This window comes from Cuculus canorus, chromosome 3 (genome assembly GCF_017976375.1).
Source record: "Cuculus canorus isolate bCucCan1 chromosome 3, bCucCan1.pri, whole genome shotgun sequence".
In the NCBI taxonomy this organism is placed as follows: domain Eukaryota; kingdom Metazoa; phylum Chordata; class Aves; order Cuculiformes; family Cuculidae; genus Cuculus; species Cuculus canorus.
The window spans coordinates 71,105,741-71,131,689 of NC_071403.1; the positions used below are offsets into that span (position 1 = coordinate 71,105,741).

The following is a 25,949-nucleotide window of genomic DNA, read 5'->3' on the forward strand; positions in this document are numbered from 1 at the left end:
GGACTGGAATACGACATTGAGATTATTTTGCATGACAGGAAAACTGCTGTTTGAAAACATAGTAATATTTATGACAATATTTTTGTGGTTTATATCATGTGATTTAGTGCCTGCTTGTCAACTGAGTGTGTTTGTTCTCTGAGCTGCAAGCAAGAGGTAATTTGTTTTGTGATAAACTTGGTTTAATTTGTTTTCAAATGCCCTTCACTGCTGGTGCTCACTGCAAATGTAAGGTGCAGCATTATTCTCTCTTGATGAGTGATTTTGTAACAGGTTAAGATGATTTGGAGCGTGTTGCAGCTAAATGAGTCAGTCATGCTGCTCCCTCTCTGGTGTGCTGGCACTGGCATTTGTAAGGCTGTAAAGTGAGTCAGATTAGATCGTTGTTTTCCTTGAAAAGTAACCCTGAAACCACGTCCTGAGACGCTCCATGGTTCCTTATTTATCTGCAATAACTTGTTTGTGTTCCTGAGCCAGAAACATCCTGATAATAGCTTTGGGAAACTGGGAGAGCGTGCATTTCACATGTTATCTGATTATGTAAATGACTCGTTTGGTGTTCTTGCACCTAACTCGAAAGACATTCCGGTGCCATAGGGTGTCCCTAAGAAAATGCAGTCCTGCCAGACAGAATGAGGCTCTTCTCGCCCTGCTGGAATTGGCATGGCCCCAAGTTGTCTTTGGTTGTAATTTTCTAGGGGCATTGATTAAATACTCTGTGATTCATGAGTGTTTCTAAGTAGAATGTGGTGTGTTTTGGTTTTTTTAAACTCCAGGTTGCTGTTTCATCTTTGTCGGCCATTATTAAGTTTTTGGAGTTGCTGTCAGATGAGTCTAATTTTGGACAATTTGAACTGACTGCTTTTGATCTCAGTCAATACATGGTTCTAGATAATGCTGCTGTACAAGCCCTCAACCTTTTCCAGGTAAGAAATGCAGTCTTGAATTGGTAAGTGGTTTGCAGTGTTCTTATTTAGCTGCCTGATAAGGAGCCTGACTACCCCAGATCCTGATTAATGGCAGCTTCTGTGTTTCAGCTTAGTTTTCAGTTACTCCATTGCAGTATGTTTTGAACAGTCAGCCTCCATTAGCCCCTTTTGTATTTTGGTTTTTGTTGGCTTGCTTTGAATGTAGAAGAGAAGATCATCAGGGAGGTAGGAAGCATCCGCAAACAAATGTCTGTGTAGAGTGCAGGTGTGGGAAGAGCCTTAGCAGTTCCTTATTGCAGCTGCCGAAGAGCCTGGCTCAGCAGTGGTGGGAATGCTTTGTGTCCTTGGGTTTGGCCAGAGGAGCTCACATCTCCAGTAGCAGGAGCAGACTGGGGGTACAGGAGGAGAATTCTGTAGTTCTGCGATGTGATGGGGAACTCCAAAGCGCAGTTTTGGAAAGAGAACAGAAGCCAGAATTGGATAGTGTTGGGGAACAGGGGTCATGTGGCAGGAACACTGCTGGTAGGGATGGAAAGGCAGGGCTGGCTGCAGCAGGTTGGGTGGCCAACAGGACAGCACTTGGGAATATTCCCAAAACACCGTGGCATGCAAGCTGGTTACTGTCAGTTGTACTTTTTACACCCATTTTCTACAAATCGAAGCAGGTTACTCTAGGCATCCCACCATATCTGTTTTTTTGCTTTGCCCCTTCTTATAGTTGTAGGAAAATGTGGACTCGAAGTGCTGTGTTGTATGGCTTTTTTCTTGTGTTTTCATGTCAGTAAACCCTGCTTAATGATCTGTGCTTGAAGCTAATCCACTAGAGTTTCAGATTTATAGGAAGAAATCACAAGTACGGTCTCCTGTTCACCTTAGAGGGATTTCTAGAGGAAAAAGAACATATATTCAGCATCTGAGCTTGTTAACCCTGGAGAGAGATGGTCTGATTTTTTCTTTCACTTAATTTCTTGATTCCGTGCTACTGTCTAGGGAATGAAACAAAAATTCTATTTGTTCTGCAGTTTTATGGAGGTGTTCTAGGAAAGTCAGTGCTGTCTTAGCTGCATCTCTTTGAAAGGCCTTCCTGGTATTATGCGTTTTGTGATAGGAAGTACACAGCTGTGTCTGTCTTCAGGGGCTGCTGTGAGCTTTGGAACAAGGGTTTGAATGTTCCTGCATGAGTGCTTGCTTGGTGTTTTAATTGCAGATGTTCTTGGGTAGAGAGGGTTGAGATTTCATTTCAAAGTTAAGAGTTGCAACAAGCTAGTTTGCTATTTTTCAGTGTTAAAATCTGTGCTTTCTGGCTGTTTGTGTGAAACCCAAACAAAACCCCAAGAGAAATGCTCCAAAGGATGTCTGGAGTCCAGATAATATTGAACCTAATTTATAAATAGTAAACTATAGTCTGAACAGAGTAAGTTTATTGATGTTTATAGTGTGTCAGAGGTGATCTGGAGAAGCTTGAAAGAATTTGAGTAACTGTTCTCTCCCGTTACCTCATTCTGTTGTGTCCGTCCAAGATCTCCGACCAAAACCCTTGAACCTATGTCCAGTTTCTTGCTGATTTTTTTTTTTGATGGATGGAACACCTGTTTTATTTGACCTTGCAGAAGGCAAAAGAGCGAATATCTAGGTGTATTTCCACTTTTCCTGTTCAAATGGGAGTGACCAGAGAAGTTTCAGGCTTTCCTGTTCATTCAGCCAGTTTCCTTACTAAAAGAAGAACATGGGTCTGTTGGAGCAAGTCCAGAGGGCCATGGAAGTGATCTGAGGGCTGGGGCACCTCCCATACAAGGGCAAGCTGGGAGAGTTTGGCTTGTTCTGCCTGGGGAAGAGAAGGCTCCGAGGAGACCTTAGAGCAGCCTTCCAGTAACGAAAGGGGCTACAGGAAAGCTCAGGAGGGGCTCTTGATCTGGGAGTGAAGGGGCAGGGCAAGGGGAATGGTTTTAAGCTGCAAGAGGGGAGATTGAGATGAGATCTTTGGAAGAAAGATTTTCTGTGAGGATGGTGAGGCACTGGCCCAGATTGCCCAGAGAAGTGGTGGCTGCCCGATGCCTGGAGATGTTCAAGGCCAGGTTGGCTGGGGCTTTGAGCAACCTGATCCAGTGGGAGATGGAATGAAAGGGGAGTTGAATCTGGATGGGCTTTGAGGTCCCTTCCAACCCAACCCGTTCTATGGTTCTGTGATTCCAAATGGCAAAACCTATTCCTGGGTCACAATGTAGGCACTGTAGTGCTGTGCCGTTGCGTTTGCCTGTTTTGGTGGATGCCAAGTTGAATACAGAAGAAACACTGGTCTGTTCCTAGGTAGAACAATTGAATGCTGCTCAGTGTGTGTCAATAAACTGCATTAACTCTTTTTTTTTTCTTTTTCCTTTACAGAGCTCTGTGGAGAACTCTAACGCTACCCAGTCTCTAGCTGGTTTACTGAATAAATGCAGGACCCCTCAAGGACAGAGGCTGGTTAATCAGTGGATCAAACAACCGCTTATGGACAAGAATAGAATTGAAGAAAGGTAACAGTGCTCTGTGTCTGATGGAGTTAATCAAGTTAGTAACTGTTGTATAGAAGGCTCTTGCTTTTTAAGCACAGCATACCATAACCAAGTAATAATGGTGGTGGGGTATTTTGCAGGATATTCTGTCACATGTTGTAGTTAGACCTCAAAGTGTTTCTGCCGAAGATGAAAATTGGCAATTTGCTGTTAAATTAAATGCTTTTTACAGTTACAATGTTTTAAAGAGGAGTGAGTAATGGTATGTTTTGGTGGTCACACAATTCCTGCCACAGGCACAGGCCTTGTGGCAGCATCATCTTAACTGTTGTACTGCAAATGCTCAAGCGTTATAATAATATTATTATACAGCTAATGTTATTATTACTATATAATAATATTTTGATGTCACTCCCAGTTTACCAATGAAAAAAGAAACTAAAACAACACCTCCCCCCCGATAATTAACCAACTCTTTGTATTTCCAGACAAAAGCTGCCTTTGGTGGCAGTGGGACACTCTGACTGTGTCTTGCTTAGAATTTGTCTCAAACTAGGATGGTCTTTTTCCTCCTTGCCTTTCCATCCTGCTGCCTGTTGCTGTGTGCCTGCCCTGCCAGCGGGCAGCAGCATCAGTCAGTACTGAGCTTTAGAGAGCCTGGCAGGTCTCTGCTGAGAAGGTACAGATAATTCTCAGTCCTTCAGAAATGAAAGCTGCAAAGGCTGTATTCCTACAGCATGTGTGTTTGTCTCTTGGTGATGTTCACCATACAGACAACAGAAGTTACACATCTTCTAAACTCTTGCTGGATATAGCAATATTCTTATCACCTAAACCCAAACAGCGCAGCTCAGGTGAATGACAGGTTGATGCATTGCAGACTGGATGTTAATGTGTGCCTTGACAAAGCTGAAGAGACAAGAAAACTGGATTTGCCTTCAGTACCTTTTCAAAGGACTGTATTTCAGAGAAGGCATTATGAATATGTATGTTTTTGCTGTTGGGCTTTAGCACAGATCACTACTACTAAAAAAGAAATCTAGCCTTGGTCACAGTGCTGTTTAAAGAAATTAGACAAAGAGGAGTGTTCTCTCTACATTCTGAGAGACTGAGTTATTCAGCTTCTCTTCAACAAATGTTTCTACTTTTTCCAATCATTTGCAGAATGGTGCCCAGTAACTCGAGCAGATCACACCCAGAAATGCTGTTATTTTGTCCCCAGGTTTATGGCCCGTTGTAGCTTACTCTGGCACGTATTAAAAGAGCCTTCATCATTAGTTCTGGATGATGTGCCCCGGATCCTCTGCTTCTGTCAGTTTTGGATTTTAAGATCTCAGCCAACTCTAATTTTGTGGTTACTCTGGTTTTAAGTTTTTCAAAGTTATAACCCCCATTGTCGTTTTTTTATCTCAAAGGAAACATCAGAAAATTTAGGTTTTGTGTCAGACTTGTTTGCTCAGTACTGTGCATCAGAAGTCCTGCAGGTTTGGGAAAGAGATGGAGACTTCTTGATAAAGCTGGGATTAAATAGTAGGCAAGAAATATAGATGGACGTGTTTGGTAGAGCGACAGTCACCTCAGCATTTTGAGTTTGCGATTCTGTATGGCTCATGTTGAACGCGTTTAGGAAAAGCCATATTTGAAGGAAAGGAGTGATTAAGTGGAGTTAAATCTGTTAGTGGAGCTGGCAAAAGTTGGTCTATCTAAGTGCTAGGAGGTTGAAAGGGGTCCATCGGTAACAGGAGGGCACAGAATCATCAGGGCTGCAGTTTGTTTTAATTGGAGTGTACAGACAACTGAGATGTTCCAGTCATACTTTCTCCACTTATTTTGCAGCACAGCGAAGCCCCTCTGAATGCATCTTGCCTTCATGTACTGCTTTGATGAATTTAATTCTTTGACTTTGGGATTAATCAGTGTGTTCTACTCGTAAGCTGTTGGTGTGACAACCTTTCAGTCTTAATGCATTTCAAAGTCCGTAGGACTGTTCCTTTTTTAATCTGAAGGAATAGACATAGTGAGAGAAGCTGTTAGTGGGACTGCTGAGATGCACTGACAGATTCAAATATCCCTTGAAAGATATCAGGATATATTTATTAGGGAGTGCAGGGATAGTATGAAGAGAATGGTTTGAAGCTGAAAGAGGGGAGATTGAAATGAGATCTTATGAAGATATGTTTTCCTGTGAGGGTGATGGGGCATTGGCCCAGGTTGCCCAGAGAAGTCGTGGCTGCCCCATTCCTGGAGGTGTTCAAGGCTGGGTTGGATAAGGCTTTGAGCAACCTGATGCAGTGGAAGGTGTCCGGGGGGGTTGGAACTGAAAGGGCTCTGAGGTCCTTTCCGACCCAAACCATTCCATGATTCTGTGATATGCAGTTGCCAAGTTGTTCTCTATATGCTTTACAGTATATTGTGACTGGTTTAAGGATTAGAAACTGTTTTAATTTAGACCATCTAGGTGGTTTTAGAAGGAAATATCTGGACTGCTGCTCCCTTACATGCCCCGTGTAGTCAAGAGGAGTTACTGATCATTTCTTAGCTTGAAGTGCTCCATGTTAAAGGGCCCTGTTTAACACTGAGCAGTGGCTAAACTGCCCCAGCTGGACTACTGTTAGAAGACAATATTTGGAGCAAGCCTCTTGTTTTGCTTACACAGGAGATGATTGACTTAACTTCTATTCCAGGAAAGTGATTGTCTGAATGTTTATGTAAAACCCTTTCCAAGTTGGATTGTTGTATCCCTCTGCTAGGACCTGTAGATGGTGCCAGTCACCTGCTGGAGCAGGATGGATCACCATAACTTGCAGCACCTTGGTAAGGTTTGTGGATAAACAGAACACACTGTTGCACCACTTCTCTGTGTCTATGCCCCTACACTAACAACACAAATTAATGGACAGAGCGCACATGGTTTGGATAAAACAGTGTTTATCTACTTCTTAGCTCGTGAGAGCTAAGAAAACTGATACTTGCTTGTCTTGAAACACATGGGCATTTGGCCATCATGATTAAAAAAATAATTATCAGTCATAAGTACACAAGATACAGACCTTCTTCTCCTGTGTGGTGTGTTCAGAAGGCAGGTGCATGAGGTTCTTGCTCCTTGCCTTATAATCTCTGAAATTAAAATGTAGGTGCAGAGACAGGAGGAGCAAATGGATACTAGTTGCATAACACGGTTGACTATGGTAAAGCAAGTAACTTCAGGACATAGAGTTTATGTTTCAGATACTGGCAAGTCTGAGGAATGTGGCAGAACGTAGATAGCGCTTGTTCTGTTGTGCCCCGAGAAGGGAACTCGTACAGAATAGATTTAACTTTTTTCTATATCAGGAGGAAACTCTGCTATTTGTGCACAGAGCAAATATGAGGTCCTAGCTGACCTTTCCAGTCCGCTTTGCATCCCATGGCCAGCACTTTTACCTGTCTCTGTTCTTGGTGGAGAAGGTACAGTGGTCTCGGCTCCATAGGAGTTACAGGCTATGCTCTGACCACTCTCGTTCTGATGCAAGCCTGGTGCAAGCTTTTCTCCTGTGTTCCTCAACATTACACTACATGGGGGGCCAAAGTGTAGGAACCAGTCCTGTCTCTATCAGAGTCAGAAAGTAATGGATTTAAGAAGCTTTAGGTGGATGAAGGCTTAGCAGGGTAATATTTTCAAGTTTGTAGAACATTCTTATGAATCAGTCTGGAATGATAATTAAAGTAGAACCTTGTTTAAAGATGGAAGAGTAAAGGGACTTGTTGCTAGCTGGTGCAGGCAGTTTTGAATACTTGTACAGGGCTTTATTTAGTTAGAAGAAAGGAGCTTGTGGTGAGGTGGTGCTGGACTCTTCTCCCAAGTAACAAGGGATAGGACGAGAGGAAATGGCCTCAAGTTGTGTCACAGAAGGTTTAGACTGGATACTAGGAAAAGTTACTTAATGGAAGGGCTGGAAGAGGCTGCCTAGGGCGGTAGTGGAGTCCCCATCCCTGGAAGAGTTCAAAAAGTGTGTAACTATGATACTTTGGGACGTGGTTTAATTGGCACACTGGTGTTGGGCTGACAGTTGGACTGGATGACCATAGAAGTCTTTTCCAACCTTAATGACTTTATGATTCTAAGTTAACCTAACATGCTTCTTGCTAGCAGATAAATGGAGGGACAGAGTGGGGTGATGCGTATGGGATAGCTCAACGCAAGTGAGAACGACCAGGTGGACTGAGCAGTCTTGTGTGGGTTGCAGGCCTGTGATCTCCTTTGGGTCATGGGAATGTCATCAAGCAATGGGAGCACTGTAGTGGCTGCTTTTTGGGATGGCTGGGCAGGGAAGATGGAGGGGTTGTGTTTCTGCAGAGCAAAGTCCAAACACACAGAGCTCTGCTGCCGAGGGGCCACGAGCCTGTTTTGCTCTAGGACAGTGGAGTGGCAGGCCTTACAGTGAGCATCTGCAGCACTGCTGCCCTGTCATGCTCAGGGATTGGACAAAGCCTGATTTGGACAACAGGAAGAAACAGGATCATGGGCCCTGGCTCTCTCGGAAAACCTGGGCCACTCTGGCATCTGCTGGGGTGGAGCAAATACTTCCATCCACAGCATGCCCTTGCAGCAGCGAAGGGTGATGGTGTGCTGGGGTCCTCCAGGAAGAGTCGGGGGAGGAACGTGATTGCTCACGTTGATTTGGTGGTGTGAGGCTGCATCTAGAGTCCTGTATCCACTGTGGGGCTTCGAACACAGGCAGATGGAGAAACAGAAGCCAGTCTGACAGAACATCACTGAGCAGTCAGTGGACTGCAGCATGTGGTGCGTTGGGAGAGGCTGAGGGAGCTGGATTTGTAGCTGAAGAAGGGAAGACAAAGGGGCAGACCTCACTGCTGGTCTCGGCTACCCTATAGGTGGGAGTCATCGAGAAGGTAAAGCCAGGATCTTCTGGCAAGGACAGAAGCACAAGACTGACAGGCACCAACATCGGCAAAGGGCCCTCCAGCTGGATATAAAGAAAGACATCTTCACCACGAGGATGGTCAGACTCTGGAATGTGGGCTCAGAGAGGTGGAGAGATGTTGATCTTTGCTCTTGTTTAGTGTTCAACTGAAATTGGCTGTGTTTTGAGCAAGGGCTGGAATGAGAGACTTGGAGTTCCCTTCCAGCGTAAACTGTTCTGTGACAGATTTCACTGCTTTTGTGTTCTTCTCTAACTGCATTGCAGATGGGCCTTGCTGCTCTTGGCATTGTGGCTAGCAGCTCTGGAAAGACCTTCAGCACCTCTCCAAGTACAGGTCTGAACTTCTGCACAGCACCAGACCCCTCTCAGGCAGTTAAATGAGTAGGTAGTGGCCTGCATCCTCAGAAAGAGAGGGGAGAATGTGACCGACATGGAGGTTTTTCTAAATGGCCTAGTTAAAATGCACTTTAAATTCTGGGAGTGCCCATAGTGCCTGTAATGAAGCTTCTGAAATACAGGTTGAATGTGAGCTCTTCTGAAATACAGGTTGAATGTGAGCTCGTTGGAGGACAGGAATGCGATTTCTTGTTGTCACGCAGGTTATGATGGAATGAATATTTCGCATGGAAGAAATCGTCATTCCAGTGACATGAGAATGGTGTTGGCTTCCCAGTGAGCCTCTGGAAATGTTAGAAAAGTGTCACCTTTGGTGTTCCAAAGGTTATCATCTGAGTCTCCTAGAGAAATGTTGGGAGCCTGAATCCCTCAAGGCTTCTTTTTTAACCCTCTCCTCTCCCTTCACCTACGTGTACTTATTTAAAACTACTAGATAACCTCTATTTTCATTTTGGTTTGCTTATAAAACCAAGATTAACAGCGGGTGCTGTCTTAAAGCATTAAGCAGAAACTTTGCTGGTCAAGCATGTGTCAAGCTATATCTTTGGGACGGAATTACCATCAAAATCCCAGGTGCTTGAAACCAGTTGAAAAGCTTAGGTTCTTGTGTTGTAAAAGACTTTAGTTTCCCTGTTTGAGAAGGGAACAGGGGGATGTAAATAAGAGCTGAATAAAGGTTCCTTCCATGGCATCTTCAGGTGCGGGGAAGACAATGTTGTTGCTGGAACTGAAGTGCCTAAAAGCTGTTTGTGTTCTCTACATTATCCAAATAATGCGTCTTCTAGGTCAAGGATCAGCAATCAGCATTGCAGATCTGTAAATTAAAGGTGACATTCCATGTTGCAGCACTGGAGCAGGTACTCACAGTATCTCCTAGCTGATACTTCCAGCTCGCCCACTTCATCCTAAGAAGTCCTCACTCAATGCAAAATAAATTGAAGGATTCAGCTTTTAGTCCGTTTCTGTTGCATCCTAATTGTGAAGCTCAAGGGAAATGAAACTCAGATTTGGTTGAAAGGTCAAATTCGTTTTCAGATATTTAGGAAATAATCAAATAGCTATTTAGCGAGATGAGAATGTGGAGCTGCCGTAGCATTCTTTTGCTCACAGCCTGCCAGAAGGAGGTGGATGGCAATTACTGCAGTCCTTAAATTTTGCTTAGAATCTGTGTTTAATTATTCAGGATTTTTATTTTAATTCACAGCCGTAAGTTAATGAAGTTTCCAGTTAATGAGTGAATGAGCATGTGAATGCTTTTGCTGTGTACATGTGTAAGGCTCTCTGTTTAGTCACTGTATCCTTGGTGGTCACTGATTTGACCATTTTATACAGCAATATGGTACATTCTTCATGAAAGAACAGAGAACATATTGTTTCTGCTCTTTTTGATTTATATCCACAAACATTAGGAAGGTAGGTGGCACGTTAGGAAACTGCCTTTGGCAAGATAGTGTTGTCTTGACTTGTAATTTAATTTCATTTATCATGTGTAAGGGTTGTAAAAGTGTTTAATGTTCTGTTTGTGAGCAGGTTTGAGTTTTTTCTCTGTGCAGCATGAATGCAAATGAAGAAATATTTGGTTTTTTACAGCAGAGAAATAGAACCTGTTCAGTGTGCTCTTAGTCTGTGCTAGTTTAGGGAAATGCACAGGTTAGCAATTTAAAAGAGTGTTAGTGCTGGTGGAGTGTAAGAAACATTACATCTTCATTTTAGTAACGTATGAAAGCTTGCAGGGGATAAACCACACAAAAACAATAATGGAAATGCCTTTCCTCCACTGGCTCTTGTCTTTGAAGACCATGAAGTAGTATTGTTTTTTCACTGCATCCCCAAACTCTGTATTTAATCAAAAAGGAAGCCTGGCACAAAACTTCCACCATGCAAGCACTGGGATGTGACTTTTGATTTATTAGATCAAAACCGGATTTTTGTTGTCCTTTTCTTGGTGTGGATTGTTAGTCTTTGGTCTGTTAGTAGTAGGGCTGAGAGGCGGCTCTCACTGACAGTAAAACATAGGAAGGGGTGAAAGGCTTTCAGCTGGATTCCAGATTATTCAACAGAAACTTGGAGATAGCTGGGATGTTTTCTCTCTTTCTCAGGGCATGCTGTGCCAAGTGTCACTTGTTATCGCACAGAATTCAAAGCTGACAAGACAGCCATGGTTTGGAATAGCAGGCGAAAAGGGGGTTAGCATGGCCAACTTCAGGGAAAGTGCTTGTGTTGGGTGTTAGTGATATTACCTGAGATGCTGTTCGCTATTTTTGTGGGTTAATTTGCAAATGTAAATAACCGTCCTGAAACAAAGATTCCATTTCTATTCTGCTGTATTTTCGCCAGTTAGAGTTGCTTCTGTTACCGTGGCTGTGCTGCCTCACATCTGTGGTGGAAAGTGTGGCCTTGCTTTTGTTTCCCTTTTCTGCTGTGTGGCGGAACCAAGTTCCCTAGTGTTGTCAGTGGTTCACGATTACACTTTCTTGGATTTTTTATTTGTTTCTTTTGTGTTTGCTTTTTCTGTTTCCTCAGTCGAGCTTTATATTAAAGCCAACCTGTCATTTGGTGTCATTATTACTTGTGAGCTTTAGGCATGACTTATAATTGTGTTATCTTAATGTGGCCCTTTCTGTTCAGCAAGCTGGTATGTGTGCTTATCATTCTGGAAGTTGTTATGCAAAACGTGGCAGGAACGCAAACCTGTCGGCCTTACATTTGTGGTTGGCAAATACAGGGAGGGGAAGATAGAACAGCACTAGGAAGGTCATGAGATGTTAGTCTAATTAGCATGGTTTTGGCAGAGGAAAATGGTATTGTGCTGATTCGAGAACTCTTTGAACTTGTCATTGTTGTGGACAAAGGAGAATGGAAAGAATAAATTAGAGGTTTCAGAATGCCTTTGACAAGTTCTTCTCCAAGAGACTGCTGAACAAGCGGAGGGAGCATGGGGTGAAGGGGAAAGATTTGTTTGTGTAAAAGGCACAGGTGAAAGAAAAGAAAGATTTTCGTCTTGACGAAGAGTCCAAAGGCTGCACTTGAGGTATTCCCTAATGATCAGGATAGCTGCTGGCGAAGAATGTACTGACATGCTTACAGGGGACACAAGCGAGGACTGAACCTGTAGTGAAAATCAAACCAGGGTGACTGATCAGGCAGAACAGAGGTGCTAATCATTGTTATGAACTTCTTATTTAGGTTGAATCTGGTTGAAGCTTTTGTGTTGGATCCAGAACTACGTCAGTGTCTGCAAGAAGATCTCTTACGTCGCTTCCCAGATCTCAACCGGCTGGCAAAGAAGTTTCAGAGGCAAGCAGCAAACTTACAGGACTGTTACCGAATGTATCAGGCTATCAATCAACTGCCTAATGTTGTGCAAGCACTAGAGAAACATGAAGGTAACGCTACCCCCGTCTGTTTTTAGTGTTTTATAAGGCACTGATGATGCAATGAAATAGCCTGTAGATCCCAAGGATTACTTTTTTCCTGTGTACTTTTGTTGCAGGAATAAAGCTTAACGATATTTGAAGTGAACTGAAATTCTGAAATGCCAGTCAGGTGCTTAAAAGTAACCATAGACAAATCTTCATGAGAAAAAGCATTCTAATTACTGGGTAGCTGCAATAACTGAACTGTTGGGTGATGGTCTGGTAATCTTTGACATCAACTTGTCTGTAAGAGTTTTTGACCAATTGTGTGTGTGTGTATTATGATCTTACAAACAAGACACTATTCGTACAATGTTGTGTTCTTCTTGAAGACACTTTGCACTTTAGATTGTAATTAAACACAAAAAAACAGTTTAAACATTATTGGTATAATTGGAATGGCTTTTTTTATGATATGAGTAACATGGCAGGATTTCTTCTGATCTTCTTCTGGGAAGCTTGATATTATGACAAGCAGGTCTAGAAAATACAAAAGTTGTTGTTTCTTTGCCTTTTTTATGTGTTGCCAAGAAAGTGCAGACTAGGACAATGTCAGTGTAACAGGGGCTATCCACTACAGCAACAGCAGTCCTGCCCTGTCAGAAAACAAATTGTAGAAACCCATGAATTTATTTGCAAACCTCTTCACGTAAAGTGAGCTCCAAAGCCTTAAAGAAATAATTTCTGAAATGCTACAGTTACAACAATTTCTTTCCTATATTTGAGTAGACAGTGATATTACCCAGTAATTTCTGTACTATAGTTTCATGCCTTCAAGTAATGAAACATCTTCGAAAGTAGTAATCTTAAAATAAATTCATTTTTGGTGGCTGGCTGTGTTGTTTCCAAAACAGTTAAGACCTAAAACTGGGAAACACCTGGCAGACACAACTTTTTTGAAGTGCTGTGCCTCGCTTTAGCTGCCTCACCATGTCTCTTTGGCTGTTTGAAAGAGACAGTTTGGTTTTGCCCTGGCACGGAGCTCTTGGATTTCAATAGTTCAAAATGCTTGCTTCCTGTCTTTACTTCTTTTTCTATTAGCTGTCATTTGCATCAACAGAATTTCTCTGTCATAGGAAAAAGATTCCATTTTTAGCAGTTTTGAGGAGCAGGCTGTGTGAGGCAAACTGCTAAGCTTACCATATGGAGAAATTAATAGCCTGCAAAAGGTTTGTGCTGTTCCACATGTGAATCAGTCGGCCCTGGTTGGGCATTTGTCAGCAGTGTGTCTAAGATAATTTAAAATAGGTGAAATGTGTAATTTTGATTTTTCCTTGTACTTATTTGCCCTTGTTTAAAGGACAAGAATGGTCTGGTGCTTTTGAACGCATGTGACTGATTCAGACTGGATCTGATCATGAAACTGTTTAAGACTAAAATCTTTTAACTCCTCATGAGGTGGAAAGTCAGACAGATTTTTGACAATTCTGAGTATCTGCCAGTTTCAGGACTCCAGATTTCTCATGGATGCCGTGAGGCAGTAGAGCACCTGCACCATTGAGTGGTTAGCAGTGAGTGCCCTTCCCTGTGATAGAGCCTTGCTCTGTTGAGGTGCTCGTTCTTACGAGTGGTGAAAGCTGAGGAGGGGGTGATGAGTGAAGATGACTTTTGTATTTTTCAGACATAAGAAACCTGCATAAGATGGGAAAGGCCTCTGAGGCATCAAAGCATTTTGCTGTTGCCGGCAAAAGGGAGCAGTTCATTACTCAAATTGCTGGGGCATAAAATCTAGGTACTTTCAAGGAGCTGTTGAAGCATCTTTCTTCCATCTCAGGCTGACACTCTTATTTTAAGCCTGTGAATATGCAGAATACAGGAACTGTGTGCTGGGTTACAGGTGTATTTTTGCTGTTTTGTGGCTTGAATAACCCCTTACTGCTTTTTACCTCTTATGTTGTGTTCCAGCATTGCTCTTCCCATGACTGTTGCTCTGGTGTGTTCCAACCATGTTGAGATGGAACTTGGCTGTTTCCCATCCTTTATCATTTCCAGCTGATTATTCCCCTACTCACAGTGGAAATTAATTTCTCTATCAAAGCATCATCTTATGCACTATTAAATTTTACTTCACTTCTGATAGGCCAGTTCTCAAGGGTCACTTGGTTATGTTCCCAGTTTGTGTTGCTCCAGTTTCCTCTACTGGTGTCTTCCCACTGTGTATATTAGTGAATTTTATAAGTAGCTTTCTTTTATACATTAATTTCACATCTTAAAAAGACAAATGCTTGTGTGAGCACTGGAGGAACTGTATTGCTAACATCCTTCCAGCTCTTTCTCTCAGTGGTTACCTTGCACGCTAATGATGTTGAGCGGGTGCCAAAGTAGGTTTTTTACCATTCATCTTTTCTATAAGTTTATGAATGCTGGTGCAAGGCAGGGTGGGGTTTAGCTTTTCAGTGGTGTTTCATGCTTATATTCCCTTAGTGCCAAGTGTTGTGCTTTTAAGAAAATAGTATGAATCTTCAGTATTCACTCACTCCTCTCTTTTCCTTCCTTCCTTCCTTCCTTCCTTCCTTCCTTGGATACTGAATAGGAAGTTGGATTGAAAGTGTAAATCAATTTTGCAATGTATCAGTTTGAACCATATAATCAATATATGTAAATGCTTTAGTATTTTCTTTAATTAATAAAGGAATACTTTTTAAATTTGAATGTGACATCTCCCTATGGTGTCTGAAGATGTACTCTTCCAACTGGAATAATTAAATGCTATTGTGAAACTTTCCTCCTTGCTTCTTTGAGGAAAAAAAATTGTAATCACTGCTTTGCATTCAAGCACAGTGTTTTTTCATTAAGTGAAGAATACTGAGGTGGTTTCGGTGGGTGTGCCTTGTGCTCTGTCGGCTGGGGCACTGGGAATGGCTGAGTCCATGCTGAAGAATGGATGTGAAACTTCTTTTTTGCTCTTCAGTCTCTTCCTTCTTTACTGCCTCCTTTTATTTCTAGGTTGTTTAGATGTGTCTTCTTACAGGAGGAGAAAAAACCTGTGACAGAGAGCAAGGGGTTTGGAATAAAAAGCAAGCTGTACTTCAGTTTAGATCTCTCTTAGTTCTGAAAATTTTTAGCCAGCAGAAGACTCCATTTGTACAAGTTCAGGAATCTCAACAATGTGATTTTTTCCTGTATTAATAGATAGCAATCAGTTCAGAGCTCTAACTTGAAGAGCTTGGGGGAGTGGGGAAGCGGAGGAAGCAAACCAACGTTTTTTGTTTTACTGGAGTTTCAGTGCTGGGGGAAAGAGGGGTTCCCTTGGGTGATCGTGTCTTTACAGTGTTCTGTGGACCTTCCAACAGATGGGTACTGTGCAGCTGTACTTCGTGCTACGGAGTGTCCATCCTAACAAAAGACATTGGATTTGCTTTTGATAACGTCCTACTTAGTGGAAAGGTCGGTGACTCTGAAGATCCAGTTAGAATAGATAGTCTATTTTTGAGGAAAATAACTCCCTAACCCATACATCTCAGTTCCTATTTATTTCCAATAAATAACATACCAAGTATTCCAAGTTTTGCGTAGTTTTGAATGAAGGAAAATTAAAAACTCTGAAAAGCAGACAATGGGACTTCCACTTCATATCTTCAAAATTCGTTACCATAGAATAATACAGTTTTTCCTTAAGCCATTTCAGCATTGTATGTGCAAGAATAGGACATGTTCAGACAGCAGGTTTGCTCTCAAGCTGTTGTTTGTCTGTGGTTTTGCTCATAGCAGAAGGGAATTAATACCACCAGGTCTGAACAAAGATGACAGAATAGGTACAAACTCGATCAGAATGTATACTGAATAATGCCAATTTTAGAAGATCTCTCTGTGTCAGTGGAATCATCATAACCAATCTGAATAACTGCTCACCAGCTGTATAATTGCACTGTTTATCTAGAATAAGTGAATCCTGCTGAAGCTGTGGGGTTTTGTGAATGATGGTTTTTTGTGTTTGTTCTCAACAGGAGCTCACCAGATGTTGTTGTTGGCAGTGTTCATAACACCTCTTAATGATATCTACTCTGACTTCTCTAAGTTTCTGGAGATGATAGAAACAACATTGGACATGGATAAGGTACGGGCTGGTGTGTAGGAGGGGGTTACTCAGCAATTGAAGTTTCTTGTTGAACTTTACAATCTGCTCCACACTCGCTGTGTTTAATTGATCATCTATATTAAGTAGTTTGTGATAGTTTAGCTGTGGAATAGAGGAAGACTTGTATTAGCAGAGTGGTTATGAAGAGGATGTTCACCCTCTGTCTGAAATTATCCAGTGAAAAAATGCCTCGCGTACATGGATGCTGTGGACTAAAACTAGTTCTTAAAAATCTCATAGGTGTTAAAAGCAGGGCAGGCTTTTTGTCACTTTTCTGCTTCTTTCTTTACATTTTCAGAGTTACTTTGATGTATCTCAGATCTAGAATGGATAGTAGCCAGAATGTTTGTTGCGTATTTCTCTGTATCTATAAAGTTCATTGCACTTGACTCTATTTGGTGGCATTAAGTCTTCATAACAGTTTGCCCCTCTGAAAAATGGCTGACCTAGGAACCAGTGTGAAGCTGTTTCTCACTAGAGAGAGAGAAAGCTGCTACCATTAACTTTGCCTTGCATCAACACTTGCTTAAAATATTACTGATGCTAGGTCCGTGCTTACAAGGGACAATGGGCATCTTTTACAGAGGAAAAGTTAGTGAAAGAAAGGGGGAACGAAGATTCCTGTTCCTAAAATCTGTAGCAGGAAGGGGAAGGGATGAGTGGAAATGACTGATGGATCATTGTTTAACATTCAGACACAGGAAAAACATGAACTGCTGCTTAAGCTGAGTGGAACAGCACCGAGGTTTTTAGCAAGCTTTGTACATAATTTTTTCCCATTATATTAGATAGTTGGCGAGAGGCTCTTTGAAATGTATGTTCTTTTGTAACGCCAGTGGTTCCTCTCCTTGCTTAGAAATGGTTTTGATGTTCCTTTCTTATTAAGATCTTTCAGTTGTTTTGGAAAACTTCAGAAGTGTTTAGGATTGCCGTACGTGTCAGTCTCAGCTGAGTGTAGGAGCAGAAGCTCTACCTGCCTGAGTGGCACAGCATTAAGGACAAGGCAGGGACCTTTAGAAAGCTGCAATGGCCGTAAAATTTGGAACAGGCATATTTTTCTCCACAGGCAGAAACAACACTTTTTATGCCTTTGTACTGTGTGTGCATTCATCAGCTGCGTTTTAGTGCTTAAGGAAAGACTGTTTGATTGACACATGGCTGTAATTTGTGATGTATGCTAATGAAGGAATTTATAGCTCTGTACCAGTTACAGACCATCTGCTGGTGCCATTTGTGTGCCCTGGGACTCTCGTTTTCTTTAAAGCTAGCAGCTGTTCCAAGCCTTCACCCTTCATAGTCCAGCTCTTCACATTTGTTTTCAGCTTCTACTTGAAGAGTGTTTTGTCGTCCTTCTAAACAAATCAGTTATTTTCAACCATAGGATCCAGGGTGTCAGGTTTGGTTTTGTTCCTTTTCAAGACAATGGAAAATGGCAATAGATAAACCACTGGTTTTGCCAGAAGAATAAAACTCCTCCATCTGAATGTTCAAGCTTGAACTTTGACTTGAAATTCCTCTTAGATTTTAAGGGATTAAAACAAAATACCCAGCTCTCTTCTGAATACGAGTGCAGGACAGGTTACCATAGTAACTAAATTATGTCAATAATCCATTCCAATATAAAAAGCAACATCCGAGTTCAAAAAGTGTGGGATGTGGTTATTCATTTCTCTGGCTGTAATCAAAGTTGTGAAACTGTCGCTTCCATTCCTGGCTTTCACAGCATCATAAGGCGCATTCGAAAACCCATTTACTCCAGCCTCCTCCTTGAGTCAGGGTGTTAGTGCTTTCAGTGGGTCGTGTTTTGGTTTGAGCACTAGCAGCACAGCCCTTTACAGAAGGACTTGTTCCAGATTAGCGAGCTTAGCATAGCCCCAGAATCTGCAGATGATACGCTATCACCTCATTCATTTCAGTAACCCTTAGAAATGCGATTCTTTTGGGTCATATTTCATGTAAGTAAACACATGCAGGTATCAAAGAGCTGTCAGTGCTGTGATGTTGGTCTGCTGCTTACCACATTCAGTGTTTCGTACTTTGAACATTCATTTCAGAGTAGCTCTAGCAAAAACTTGCGCTAAAGCAAAAATAAGTTTGGAGGTGACGCTAAGCTGGGAGGTGGTGTTGATCTGCTTTGAGGATAGGGAGGCTCTAAAGAGAGATCTGTACAGGCTGGATCGATGGGCTGAGAGCAATGGGTTGAGCTTCAACAAGGCCACGTGCTGGGTCCTGCACTTGGGACACAACAGCCCTGTGCAGCGCTACAGGCTTGGGGAAGAGTGGCTGGAAAGCTGCTGGGCAGGGAAAGACCTGGGATGCTGGTTGACAGTGGCTGAACATGAGCCAGTAGTGGCCCAGGTGGCCGAGAAGGCCAATGGCACCTTGGCTTGTATCAGAAACAGTGTGGCCAGGAGGAGCAGAGAAGTGATTCTGCCCCTGTACTTGGCACTGGTGAGGCTGCACCTCAAATCCTGGATTCTGTTTTGGGAGCACATCCAGAGAAGGGCAGTGAAGCTGATGAAGGAGCTGGAGAACAACTCTTATGAGGAATGGCTGAAGGATCTGGAACTGTTTAGCCTGGAGAAAAGGAGGCTGAGGGGAGACCTTATCATTGTCTACAATTATCTTAAAGGAGGTTGTAGCGATGTGAGTGTTGGTCTCTTCTCCCAGGTAACAAGTGATAAGATGAGAGGGAATGGTCTCAAGTTGCACTAGGGGAGATTCAGCCTGGATATTGGGAAAAATCTACTCACTGAAAGGGTTCTGGGGAACTGGCAGAGGCTGCCCAGGGCAGTGGTGAAGTCCCCATCGCTGGAGGGGTTTAAAAGATGGGTAGGTGATGTGCTCAGGGATCTGGTTTAGTAGTGGACAGGTACGGTTGGGCTCTGTGATCTAAAAGGTGGAGTAGTTGTATTTAGCACCTGCTAAGGAGTGACTTCATGAGGCCTGAGAGAGGAAGGAGCTGCTTTGTGATAGAATCATAGAATCATTAAGGTTGGAAAAGACCTCAAAAATCGTCAAGTCCAACTGTAGCCCAACTCCACTGTGCCTGCTAAACCATGTCCTGAAGTGCCACCTCTACACAGTTTTTTGAACCCCTCCAAGGACAGAGGCTCCCCTACTGCCTTGGGCAGCAGGAAGTTCATACTCCTTTTTTAACACCTCCAGGTTTCACGGTGGTCCTCTCATAATCCATTATTTTGTGGAGTCCACACCAGCTGGAGAACTTTACTGCTCCGTACGTTTGCACACAACACAACTGGAACTGAAACAGTGGGCTGTGTAAAATGCCTTGTGAAGCTGGCAATTACAAGGCAAACAGTCACCAACAGTTGAGTTTTCCGTGATGCATGTCCTGTGGAAGATTAAATTACCTGTTGGGAGCAGATTACTCTCAGAACAAAGTGGCGATCCACTGACTATTCAGTATGATACTCAATTCCTTCATGTGATCATTTACTTGTCTCCCTGTTCCGGATTAAAATGCATAAGCCCTGTGGTTGCATCCCAGATCTTGGTTCAGAGTTGCTGCAAAACCTGGGAGGCTTCAGTCTAATGCTTTTAAAATTGTTTGTTGCACTGCATATTGCAACTGCTTCTTGGACTTAGTGGAACAAGATGTACATGGTGGTTCTTGCAGTTACAGTTCCTGTTATCAGTGCTTTCTAGAGTGATCTTTTATTGTCTGGGAGTGAGTAAGGGAACAGTGAACCTCCCTTTCCTCTCCTTCCTTCTCTTGCCAACATACACTTGTAGGCAAAAGGGAAATTGTATGGAAAGCGCTGTCTTGTTTCTGTGTATTTTGCAAAGTATTTGCAGCTGTGCTGCATACAACTTTGCAGGTTATTCTTGGCTTGAGGAAACCTCATGAAAGCGTTGGTTTGATTTTCTAACTTAATTAGATTAAATATATTACTCCTATGAAATCCAGTTCTTCGTTTCTATGTTAAACAACAGTGCTAATATTTTATTGATTGCAAAAGTTTATTGATTAAAAATCAAGTTTCATCTCTTTAGCAGTTAAAAGTTGTGCTCACAAATAAAACTCGAGGCACGTAAGGTCACCAGAAACCCCCACCTAGCAGTGGGAGCTTGGGGAAGAGAGAGGAAAAGATGAAATACAACTTATTCATTGGCGCCTCTGAAAATGCTGCTTGGAAAGATAAAAATGTGTGCTTCTTAACTCAAAATAACTGAGTTGAAACTGGATAGGATTTTTGGTGGTACTATGTAGGCAGCCTCTGTAAGCTCTGGAGCATGTGTCGGGCAGGAATTTCTGTTTCAGAAACTTTATTTCCAAGGACTTTGTGCTGTAAGACACTTCATCCTTTTGCATTCTGCCCTCATGAGCTGTTTAAGTCCAGGCTGGTACATGGATCCTGTACAGAACAATTTCACATCCTCTGATTTCTGATTTTTTCCTTTTTGTGTGTATGAAAGTAAATGTGCAGACAACTCGATGTCAAAATAAAGGAGTCTTAAATTGGTGTAATTTGCTTGTATAGAGTACATTATTTGAGAAAACAAATGTTTGAGATGTATTTGTTTTGTGGTTGAAACGGACATCAATTATCACAAACAGCGTTGCTTTACAAAATTAGATATATAAAAATAAATTGGATAAATGCTTCACTGAATTCATTTCACTGTCTGTGATCAGGGAGGTGATGCTTTTTCTACTGACTATGTTCATATGAACTTTTTTTTGTCTTTCCCTAGGTGGAGAATCATGAATTTCTTGTCAAGGCTTCCTTTGATCCAAATTTGACAGAATTAAGAGAGAAGATGAATGAACTGGAAGAAAAAATGCAGTCCTTTTTAAAGAGTGCAGCCAAAGAACTGGGTAGGGTCTGAGACTCCCTTCGATTCTTATGCCCTTTCTAAAGTGTTTTGAGATCAAGTGATGCAAACTGATGGAGAGTAGTTAAAGGATGTTTGTATGTTTGATTATTAGTTTGGGGTGTCTTTGGTTGTCACAGTACAATCTGTTGAAAACTGAGTGATTTTGTGTTTATAACTTGACCTTTTTTTTTCCTGAGAATGGCATTCCAGAGTGTTTCAGAAATGTCATGTGTGTTTCAAGGTATATATTTGTTTTGTATAACTGTAACCTAAGTTCTAAGCCTTGTTCTGGTTTACATCCCTTGAGGACACACAGTGAAACTGCATTCTCTGGGGTGTCCATTCAAGACATGATAGTTTGCTTTTGAAGTCCTTTGTAAAATACAATATGTAAGCAAACGAGACATTTAAAGAATCGATTATCCTATGCAAAAAATTCCAAGTGGAGCTGATGAATCGGGCACTCAAAGAGCAACCTCAAAAAAAATAATGTATTTTTAATGCAAATATGGCAAAGAAAAGTGGCAGCACTGTGGTTATTTTAGGTTATACCCTTAAGGGCTTGTGTATGTTTTCAGTCTTGGGTTTTTTAGTGTAAACATACCTAGCTGAAAAGAAAGAAGGTCCGGGTACTTCTCATAGTACCCAGTACCTCTACAGAACCAAAGCAACTATACTGGATAGTGCATCCGAGAAAGGCTACATCACACAAACTGGGGTTATGAGCAGAAATAGCACAGGCTGTGGAATTGTTGATAATACACTTTCTCTCTGTTTTCTTTCTTCTAATCTAAAGGTTTGGAAGCTGGCAAAAGTATCAAACTGGAGACAAATTCTCAGTTTGGACATCACTTTCGGATAACTTGCAAAGAGGAAAAAGTTCTCCGGAACAATACAAAATACGTAATAGTTGATACCCAGAAGAACGGTGTGAAGTTTACTAACAGGTACGAGATCCTCTGGGTAGCTTTTCAAGCCTGTTGTGGAAGAAACAGAATTGCTTCTTTCTTTATAATTATGCCAATAAACTATTTTCCCTGGACCTTCGATAGCTGAATTTCCACCTTTTTAATTGGTTCACTGATTGAGATGTTGAGCAAGACTGACATGAAGGAGGAGCAGTCGTACAGTTGCTGTCAGAAGCTGCATTCCCCATTTACCCTGCCAACTGTTGGCTATTTTTGGTCCTTCGACTTGGGCTGATTTCTCTGTTTTAGATGCAGTCAGCAGCATAATTGCATGCACCATGAGCGTTTCTACAGACACTTTCTCAAGCTGCGATAGGAAAAGAGCTATTTATGTTTATCACCAAATTGGACATGCAGCAGTTTTGTTGGCGATTACCTTTTTGTTGCAAATCATGCTGTAATTTCTCTCGTACTCTGTATTGGACTTTGATTCTGTGGCTCTATAGATGAAGCTATTTAAAGATTCCAGTCTTCAGGCTGGTTGCATTGATGCAGTTTCAGTGTCTCCTTCTCTGGACAGCAGTTCAGTCACAGGCCAGCCAAGCAAAAAGTCTACTTTTTGTTGAATTTTTAGCCTTTCTAGAGCATTTTAGAAGGAGTGAGGGCTACCTTGGTCATCAGTTGTCTCTCATTCTGTGCTTCATTATTTTCACAAACAACAGAGAAAGCTGCCTGTGCAGGATCAGGTGATAACTTGGGTTGAAGGCTGTCTCTTGAGGTTAACTGATCTAAACCCTCGCTCAAAGCACAGCCACCTTGGAAATCAGATCCTCTCTCACAGTTAGGTGAGGTAGCTCAGGGTTGTGCCTGGGTGCCCATTCTACAAGCATCAGATCTAAGGAGATTTTTCCTGGCAGAAGCTTGGGCTTTTAGTATCCAATTCTTTTGCTGTGCACCTCCAAGAACAGCCTGGTGCCTCTCCTCTCCAGGCTGGCTTCAGATTCTCTCCACTTGGGCAGGCGTCTGTCTTAGCCTGCCCTTGTGTGCCATGTGCTCTGGCTCCAAATCTTTGTGGTGGCTCTCTGCTAGGAGAATCACTTCCCTTGACATGCTGGTTACACTTTTGTTTGGCCTTCACATTCCTCTGCTTTGCGGCACCCTGCTGGCTTGTGTTCAGCTTCTTCTCAACTGGATCTTCCAGCTGTTCTGTGAATGGCCGTTTGATAGCCATTTGGACCCCAGTCTGTACTGTCGCTTGGAGTTATTTCATTCCGGACTTCGCATTTCCTTGTGTTGGAATTCTTGTCCAACACCTTCTCCAGTCTGTAGACATCCCTATTGATGGCCTCCGGTGTACTGACAGGTCCCCTCACTGTGATATCGTTCCGGACCTTGCTGAGAGTGCATTTCAGGGTGCATCCAGTCCTGTCATTCAGGTTGTTAATCAAGGAAGAACTAGTACCAGCCCCAGTATCAACCCTAAGAAATGCTGCTAATAATCAGCCACAAGCTGGACATCAACCTTCTGCAGGTTCCTCCTTGTCTGTTAGTGACAGGTCCAGGAGAAGACTGGTCTTTAAGTTTCCTGCATGTGTTGTATACAGAAGGGTGAAAATAGCAGAGATGAATACATTGTACAGGCTGTTTCAGGTAAACTGTGCTCCTACTGCTTTATGTGTAACAGTTCCTGCTGGAGTGAGCATTGGAGAAGTGAGTTTATTGAGGGATATCTGGATTGATGGACATGGATGAGGAGCACTGCCTTCAGGGCAAGGGTGGTTTCGAGCCAGTTCTGTTACTAATAGTGACTGTTGCTGTTAATCACTCACTTTCATGGTAATAAATCCTTTGCTTTGGAAAGGAGGGCAAACAGTGATTCATGCCAGCCAATATGTTGGGATATTACATAGCAATTTACTCAAATGAACAAAGTATGAACCTTAATTGAATTTTGTTTTAACATTTACTCAGAGGGTATTTTTCCAGAACATACCTGAAATTGAAAACAGCTTTCTAAATATGTTACAATTCTAAATGTAATGAGGAAGTTGGGCTTTTCAGCAACCGAGAATACAGTACTTGGAACCTCTGCTGTGTCATAGAATCAGTGAGGTTGGAAAAGACTTCTAAGATCAGTCCAACCATCAGCCCAACCCCCCTGTGCCTAGTAAACCATGTGCCCAAGTGCCACATCTACATGCTTTTTGAATCCCTCCAGGGATGGAGACTTCACCACTGCCCTGGCAGCCTCTTCCAGTGCTTTGTCACTCTTTCAGTAAAGAAATTTTTCCTAATGCCCACTCTAAACATCCCCTCGTGCAGCTTGAGGCCGTTTCCTCTTGTCCTCCTCATCTGTTACTTTCCCTTAGGATCACTTATAAAACAAACTTCTTTGTTAAGGGCTAGTCGCTTCTGTAGATGGTACTGGAAGCTCTAGGCTGATGTCTGCTTAGAGTGTGTGTGCACTGCTCGAGTGTGTTTTGTGCTCAGTCCTGCCAGCTCTGCTCTGTGTTTGGAGATGAGCTTGACAAGAATGAACACTTCTTTAAGCTCTGTCTTGATCTCAGCTTACCTGAGTTTGAAGACTGGAACCTGTTCTTGGTGACAGGAGTTCACTGAGGTTTTTACTAAATGAAAGCAGTCAATGCCTTCAGGTCTGATCAGCCTTTTGTAGGACTCTGGGCTAATTGCACAGTTGCTTAGCAGCAATTCTCTGCCAGGTCTATAACATGCCACATCTTCTTGCAAAATGGCCAGAAGTTCAGCTTTAAGAGCAAGTCCTTATCACATAGAACGTCTGTAACAAATCACTGCTATAAGATTATTAAAAATTATTTGTTCAGAAATGCTAGAATTGCTGGTTTGGCCTTTGTGGGTGATCTTCGACTTGGAATTAAACTTACTGATATTCTGATGTGGATGAGTCGTAGATTAGTTGCCTTGTGGCCCTTGTGCTGAACCTTGCTTATAAAATAAGCGGCGACAACTGATGATGACTCATAGATGAGGAAGCCAGGAGTCTGGTATCGTAGCAGTGAAGATGGAACATCACAGCTTCTAAATATCTTGCTCTTGTTCACAGCAAACTGAGCTCCATCAATGAGGAATATATAAAGAACAGAGAAGAGTATGAAGAGGCTCAGGATGCCATTGTTAAGGAAATCATTAACATTGCTTCAGGTAAATATGAATCGTTGGTGTGTATCACAGCCTGGAACACTGGGAGGACTTGCTATTACTTTGTAGGTCCTTCCACAGAGACAAACCATAACATTCCCCAAAAACTTACTGCGAGAAATGATGTTTGGCTTTCAGACAGCTGTTGAAAGTTTGGAATATATTATTTTCTGTGGTCAGACCCTTGCCTGGCATTGTTACACATGTGCACAGGTGGAGTGTGTGCAAATGCCAGTCCCATAGGGGGAACAAAGAGATGTCCATGAAGGCCCTGTCTGTCCTCCCCTGCCTCCGGGCATCTGCACCCAAATAGTAGGTGAAGTGGAAGGCAGAAGAGAACAGATTGAGCGAGATGGTGAAGCGAAACAGTATGCAATACAAGATCAAGTAAGTCACAGCTTATGGGTTACAATTAAAAAATATTGTTTTCCTTATTAATTTCCATGTATTTTGCTCCCAAATTGTCTACTTACAAGCCATTCTTAACTATCCTTCACTAAAAAGAGAAGAGACATTGAGGAGTTTGGGCTGGAGGACTCTAAATATTGCCTCTCCCAAAGGCACCACTTCCAGCAGAACAGATCTTAGTGCTTTGAAAGAGAGAAGTGGGCAGTGAAAGCATTAAGCTGACAGTGCATGTATTAAAGAGATAAAAACATTTTTAAAGCTGATGTATTAATGTATTTGAGTGTATTAAGTTACAGTGGAAGTCTTGCTAAGCTTTGACCTATTCTATAGAGCACACTATAGTGCACAATCAGCTGGTTAGATTTGGGTGATTTT

At 42.3% G+C, this 25,949-nt stretch overlaps 1 protein-coding gene across 1 annotated transcript in view; it reads left to right on the forward strand.

The window, feature by feature from the left end:
• The window catches only part of MSH2 (mutS homolog 2), a 43,697-nt gene that overhangs the window by 5,852 nt on the left and 11,896 nt on the right, over nucleotides 1–25,949 (forward strand). The window contains exons 5-11 of the mRNA XM_054063202.1: nucleotides 777–926; nucleotides 3,312–3,445; nucleotides 11,932–12,131; nucleotides 16,109–16,218; nucleotides 20,959–21,082; nucleotides 21,878–22,028; nucleotides 25,072–25,169. Of these exons, the coding sequence (XP_053919177.1) occupies nucleotides 777–926; nucleotides 3,312–3,445; nucleotides 11,932–12,131; nucleotides 16,109–16,218; nucleotides 20,959–21,082; nucleotides 21,878–22,028; nucleotides 25,072–25,169 (967 nt within the window). The remainder of the gene's footprint in view (nucleotides 1–776; nucleotides 927–3,311; nucleotides 3,446–11,931; nucleotides 12,132–16,108; nucleotides 16,219–20,958; nucleotides 21,083–21,877; nucleotides 22,029–25,071; nucleotides 25,170–25,949) is intronic.